The sequence below is a fragment of the Perca fluviatilis genome, chromosome 14 (assembly GCF_010015445.1).
Source record: "Perca fluviatilis chromosome 14, GENO_Pfluv_1.0, whole genome shotgun sequence".
Lineage (NCBI taxonomy): Eukaryota > Metazoa > Chordata > Actinopteri > Perciformes > Percidae > Perca > Perca fluviatilis.
The window spans coordinates 28,141,492-28,148,622 of record NC_053125.1 but is presented as its reverse complement, the minus strand read 5'-3'; the positions used below and the strand labels follow the sequence as shown (position 1 = coordinate 28,148,622).

Genomic DNA, 7,131 nt, shown 5'->3' with positions numbered 1-7,131 from the left:
AGGAGGAGAGGGAGGGAGCAGCCGAAGCTTTCCCTCTCACTCGGCAGGCGGTCTTCGGACAACGTGATGGGACTCCACCGTCGACTGGCCAACGCTGGCGTCCATTGACCCTGAACAGGTACGTAGAGAGTTTAAGATTACTATTATAATACTGTGTGGTGATCTGTAATACCCAGATTTGGAGCATTAACTGCAAATAAAGTGCATTTTTCTCCTGTGTCCATGTATGTAATTAGGCTACATTTGCATAAATCCTATAATATGAATTGAAAGTCACGGTATTTCACAGTGGTAGAATGTAAAATACAAAGTTGAGCTTCTTGTACTTTGAGTATTTCCATTTTATGCTATTTCATCGATTTGATTTATTTAGCACGTTAAAAGACACAACAAGAACAATGATACTGTACATTAAGTTGACGCTTTTATCCAAAGCGACTTACAATTGCTATATATGTCAGAGGTCGCACACCTCTGGAGCAACTAGGGGTTAAGTGTCTTGCTCAGGGACACACTGGTTGATGTATCACAGTGGGAATCAAACACAGGTCTCCCACACCAAAGGCACGTGTCATATCCACTGCGCCATCACCACCCCACATTAAGAGACATTAAATAAAAAAGACATGCAAAGAAAAGACAGAAAACCCCTCAGGGTTCCCTACAATTATTCAACAATATATATATAAGGAGCCATTCTGCATTATTAGTACTTTGTATACTATGTGCTTCTACTGAATTAATATTTTCCTCTAAGAGAGTATTTTTATACTGTGGTATACCTCTACTGAATACTTCTTCCACTGTATACTACAATGGTATTTCATTTCTGAAGTCACTGTGCCGATGATACTCCTATAGGGACGGAGTGTGTTTATGGTGATGGATAGATAGATAGATAGATAGATAGATAGATAGATAGATAGATAGATAGATAGATAGATAGATAGATAGATAGATAGATAGATAGATTTTGACTTAAGTTGATGTGTATATTCAGTCAAATCAGATTTATTTGTGGGGCCCAAAATCATAATTTGTGTCGAGTCATCTTTCAAAAAAAAAAAAAAAAAAAAAAGTTTTAATTATTTATTTTAAATTTAAGTGTGTTAGTAAAAAAAAAAAATTGAAAAAAAAGAGGATTCTGGACTCAGTGGGAAAGAAAATAGCTGTCGGAAAGAATGGAAATGCCATAATTTATCCATCATAATATAAAATGGCTTCACAGAATACAGTATATTTGCTTTTGGTATTTAATGCATACTGTAATTTAATTAAATCTAAATAAAATCAATTGGTCCTTTTCTACCGGTTTGATAAGTGGTATGTGGTTTGGAAATTATATATAGTTAAGTCGTTTTGATCATTTCTCTCTATCTGTCCAATCAGGTGCTGACTTTCGATTGCTAAATTCTACAACAAAATTCCACCATGGAAACCTTCCCAAATATTACTAAACGCACAAAGGATGTCGTCCAATCAGAATGCCCTATTCCAGAAGAGGCGGAGCTTGCAGATGCCCTTGGCAACACCGATCCCAACGCCAACTGGGGGGCGGAGCCTAACTTCAACCTCAACCTCACTCGGACATCGCCAAGCAACCCCCGCCCAGCCATAGAGACCTCGAAGCTGCATGGAGCGAACAAAAAGGATCATGGGAACAAAGGAGGTGGGGCAAAAGGAGCAGTTACTACGGAAACTGGCAAGTCAGCAAGCACCCTTCTGACCCATGTGAAGTCACCAAGGGAAAGAGATGATCCATCTCGACCAAAAAGCAAGATTTCAGCTTTGTCTCGCTCACCAACAGCCGAGGCGTTGGTGAACAGCAAAGATGAGCAAAGTTTGAAATCCCCAAACCCCAACCGTACTCCTTCAATCAGCCCAAAGTTGCATGCATACAGCAACATGGCGGCAAGTCCAAAACCACAAGTAACCATCGGTAGCAGCCCCAGAACGACCGAAAGAGTCAAAACACAAGTACAGAGAGCGGTACCTGCAAGCGTCTCAAACTCCAAACCACATATTGCACTGACAACTGGACTGACAACGAAGACTACAAACAAAATAACGGTTTGCCCAAAAGTGCAAACACATGGAAAAGTAATTAGCCTTGAGACACAGTCACCAAAGATGCTACACATTCACGTAAGCCCAAACGGCCACGATCAGAAAGGGGATTTAAACGTTGCCAATCAAACCCCAACAATTACAGCCAAACCCCAAAAACCAGACCCAGCAAGCACCAAACATGACTTAGGAACTCATAGTTCTGAGATGCCCCCTGTAGGACCAAAATCCCCAAATCAGAGGGCTGAAATGGCACTGCTCAGCGCCAAGACTCCTCAACCGAGTTCTCTAAGTGCCAAACCGTCCACACAGAGGAAAGCTTCCGGGACCAGAAACAGTAACGCATCAGGGTCCAAGGAGAATCTTGATGGTAAAGATTCAAGCATCAGTTCTGGATCCAAAACCAGTTCCCAATCCAGTTCAAATTCTAAAACCACAACCAAGGACAGTCTGGATTCCAAAACGCTCCCAGATTCCCAACCCGGTCCCAACTCTAAAGCAGCAATGGGGTCCAAAGATAGCCTTGATTCTAAAAGCGGTTCTGCTTCCAAAACAAGTTGGGGATCAAGGGACAGCTTAGACTCTAAAACGGGCTCCAATTCCAAAGCCAGTCCCAATTGTAAGTCCGGGATGGGGTCTAGAGATAGCCTTGATTCTAAAACTACAACGGAAATCAAAGCAAGCAAAACCAATCCAGATTCTAAGACGATTGTGGGTTCGAAATCTGGCATTGGGTCAAAGGACAACCTAGATCCTAAAACTCAGACTTCAGACTCTAAAGCCAGTTCGAATCTCAAAACCAGTCCAAGTTTTAAACAGGGCTCTGCGTTAAATCCCAGCTCTAATTCTAATGTCTTTTCCAGGTCTAAACCTGGTTCGACCCGTTCTTCTTCTTCTAAACCTTCTCTGGTGGCGTCTGGCTCTAAGATGGACCTTGTTGGATCTGTTTCTGGAACTTGTCTGTCTGGGTCCAAAGACAACAACCCCAACTTTGCAAGCTTCAGTGCTAAACCCAGTCCAGATGTTAAAGCTGGTTCCGATTCTTCTAAGCCTGGACCAGTTCGGTCTAGCTCAAAGTCAGCTCTGGCAGACTTGTCACCCTCCTTGATACTGTCTCCTACACCAAGTCCGGCAAGTAGCAGTCCTGGGTCTGAACCTGGCAAAGCTCTTGGTTCTAGTCCGGCTGGACCAAACGGGGATGTCCAGAGGAGTCCTGGTTCTGATCCAGGTAATTTACATTCATTACATTGTCCTTAAGAAATCATCTACTCACTATCTGCTAGCTGCCTGTCCCCTGAACACACATGGTAAAAAAACGTGGTCTCTGTAGACAGCCCGGGCTCCACAAATGTCACTAAAAACAAACGGCGCCAACCTGCACCACCAAACATAACAAACAGTGTTCCAGCCAATACAATACATTGAACGTCAACAAGAAGTGACATCACCCAACAAGTGACATCACCCAACATCGCTTAGAGCACCTTTAAAAAAAATAGAATTTAGGGGCTTAGTTGATGATAAAGGTCTTAAACTTCATCCATAATGGTCTTAAAAAGGTCTTAAAAAGTCAGAAATTTGATTTGGTGAAACCTGCGGAAATTCGTTAGATCTAGATATGATTTATCCTTTTAAAATGAATTGTAATAATTGTAATTACTATGGCTATGCTCATACCGCCCTGTTATTTCAAACCCTGGAGTTATTTAACCTATTCATGATATCAATAACCTTCAGATAGGTACTGTTGTATTTTAATTTCCTAACAATTCACTTCCTGTTTCCATTCACAATTTTTTTGTAACCAGGTCTCAGATCCATTGTTATCACACCCGATCTTTTGATATATAGTCAGTTTTACAGAACTAACCGTGGCCAGATTCCTGTCAGTTACAGAGGTCCAGTTATTTGGGACAGTTTTTCAGCTTCCCTTCGCCAGTCACTCATAACCAACTTCTCTTGATGTCATACTGATTTACTGAGTTACTGTAATAATTATTATTATTGTTTCTTTTTCTTCCTTGTTTTGTATTTGTAGTAGCCTTTGATTGGAAATGTAATTCTTTTCTATTCTTTAGTTGTTTTTTTATATTTATGTCCATTTGTAAATTGGTGGCAAACATGTACAGCTCTTTAAAGTCAGAACACAAATACATTTTTCACATTGGCCCGAATCCTCTTCCGTATAAATGTGATTTTTACATCAGTCTGTTATAACATGTTTGCTACTTGCAGGTTCAGGCCTGCTGGATCCTCTGGCTACCTCCAGCCCCAAAACCAGAACCACTGTTGCGTTGACAATGATGAAAGGATCCACATCAGTGCCTGCGGCAGTTGCATTAAACACCAGCAGGACATCCATTAATATCAGTCTAACTCGGGGTCTCACCTTTGACTCTATCACCAAGACATCGGCGAAAACAGATGCTGCTGTTGACGAAGAACATTTGAAACTGCCGGAGACCAAAGTGACAGCTGTAGAAGAACCGGCATTATCCCAGGAGGCCATGCAAGGGGTAGATGTGACTGACAACATAGGGTGGTTGCCAGGAGATAGAAAGATACTGGGCACCCCGCTGAGCAAACCAAGTCAACTGGGAGACGGAAATGCCATCACCATTGGTAGCAACATCCCATCGCCAAGGGCAAGGGGTGTGGAGAGGAAAAAGGAAGACAAGAAGAAGCAAGAGAGGGGGAAACCGAAATATGGTCCAGGGAGTGCTTCATCTCCCTCTCCTTCATCACCCCTAAATCCTCTTCCTAAGCTTTCCACTCATCCAGCAAGCTCCAAGACAGTAAGGGAGATCGCGACCATGACCAGCCCGAATGAGAGGCTTCATCTGCAGGCAGGGGAGCGCAGAGAGGTGGGCGTCCAAGTGGAGGTGGTCGAATGCTCGGCTTCCACCAACTCCAGCCGCCACAGGGGAGCTCCCTCCTCCCCGATTGGCTCTCCCAGCTGTAAGTCAGGTAGTTCAAATTCTCCGACCGTCCCGTCGCTGTGCTGCATCCCCGCCGGGCAGCCACCTTTCCAGCACGTCTGCAAGATCGACATCGAGCTGTGCAGCCAATTGGCACTTCCGTCTGGTGGAGTTGAGCGGGCTAGTTCCCTGCCCGCCTGTATGCGTACGTACAGCTTCCAGCAGGGCCCCGCCGTCATGCCCGAGCTACAATTCAGACAAAACCAAGACGTGAGCGCTGAGAGCATCTGGGAGGACGAGGAGCAGGAGGAGGAGAAGGTAGCAAGGGAGCAACACAAGGGTGGAGAGGAAGAGGGTGGAGAGGAAAAGGAAGAGACGGGGAAGCCACAGGAGGTGGCGTGGGACCAACAGGGAAGGACGTGGGAGGTGTACGGAGCCTCGGTGGACCTGGAGTCCCTGGGCACTGCGATCCAGTCCCACTTGGAGTCGAAGATTCGGGAGCAGGAGAAACACATCCGGACGCTGAGGAAATCCACCTGCTCCGACGGCAGCCTCACAGGTTATAAGAGGAAGAAGAGGAGAGGAGGGATTCTGGGATGCTGCAGAAAGACGCCCAACGTGACAGACTAAGACACTTTAAAACACTTTAAGATGCTAGACTTTAAAACAGTGGTTCCCAACCTGGGGTCCGGGCCCCCCTCAGGGGGGCGGCAAAGATCACAGCAAGTCTTTATCTGGTTTGAGGTTGAGGTAAAAAAAAAATATTTGCACGTTAAACAAATTATGATAATACACTAGAATATATAATGTGTACAAAAGTCGGTATAAAAACTATATATTTTTGTTCTCGCTTAAAATTGTAGGCAGGCTACTTAGTAGGCCAAACCTCCAGGACCTCTTAACCTGGGACCCTTGACCTGTGATCAGGTCAGCTGTTAGCTGCTATCATGTTCAGCTTTTCTTAGACATGAGTAGGGGGGGGGGGCGCCGAGGAAAAAAGGTTGGGAACCACTGCTTTAAAACACTAGTGTTCACATCCAGGGGTGGGTAGAGTAGCCACAAATGTTTACTCAAGTAAAAGTACTGTTACTTCAGAATAATATGACTCAATAAAAGTAAAAAGTAGTCCTCCAAATAATTACTTGAGTAAGAGTAAAAAAAAATGGTGAAAAAACTACTCAAGTACTGAGTAACTGTTGAGTAACTGTTGAGTAACGTATTTTTTAACACAAGCATTCAATCAGACAGACAAAAATACAAAATAATCATCTTTAGGCAAATTATAGCCTAGTTCATCCAATCAATTAAATAAATTAAAATTAATTAATTAATTACAAAATATCTTAAATTAAAATAATCCAGGTAAATTCAAGTACTTAAAAAATAAAATCAAGAAAATAAAAAATAAAGAAGCACAAGTAACACAAATTTCCAAACCTTTATACTTTTTTACCAGGCTCTGCAGGCAGAACTAGAACAAGATAATGTAGCTGCTGTTTCGCACTTTTACTAATATATATATATATAGTACGGTCACGTGACGAGACTGCACAACTACATTTGATTGGTGAAACGTGGTAGAGCCTTTAGTGGAAGTCTCTCTCTCTGTCAAAATAAAACATTAAAATGAGGCGTACGCGGGGGGATAAAAACAATGACGCGTAGAATACCAAAGAGGTAAAAAGAAAAGTAACGAGCTCATTGTAGCCTAATGTAGCGGAGTAAGAGTACAGTTTCTTCTTCACAAATCTACTCAAGTAAAAGTAAAAACAATAGTCATTTAAAACTACTCCTAGAAGTATAATTTTTTCAAAAACTTACTCAAGTAAATGTAACGGAGTAAATGTAACTCGTTACTACCCACCTCTGTTCACACCTAACTGTCTACAGCACTAACCTTTTCACATTATGTCTGACATGCCAGCATGTATTTCTACAGTACTGATTACTTCAAATAGAATAGCAATGAAACCCTTGTGAAATTTTGGATTTTGAATGCGTGTGGTCCTCCATGTTTTCCTTCTTCAAACTTGTCGGGGGCCCGAGAAGCTACGATACCCGTTAGCAGCATTAGCTAGCAGCACCTGTGAGTTTATCATGTGACAGCAAAAAACGCGAAAGGCGGACCAGTATGTCCTGTTTGTCC

The 7,131-nt window shown here is 42.8% G+C and overlaps 1 protein-coding gene across 1 annotated transcript; it reads left to right on the top strand.

The window, feature by feature from the left end:
* On the top strand, window positions 1–5,700 carry gprin3a (GPRIN family member 3a). The gene is made up of 3 exons (XM_039821515.1): window positions 1–118; window positions 1,390–3,295; window positions 4,303–5,700. The coding sequence occupies exons 2-3, from the start codon at window positions 1,432–1,434 to the stop codon at window positions 5,613–5,615; spliced, it is 3,177 nt and encodes a 1,058-aa protein (XP_039677449.1). The 5' UTR covers window positions 1–118; window positions 1,390–1,431; the 3' UTR covers window positions 5,616–5,700.
* The last annotated feature ends 1,431 nt before the right edge of the window (window positions 5,701–7,131 follow it).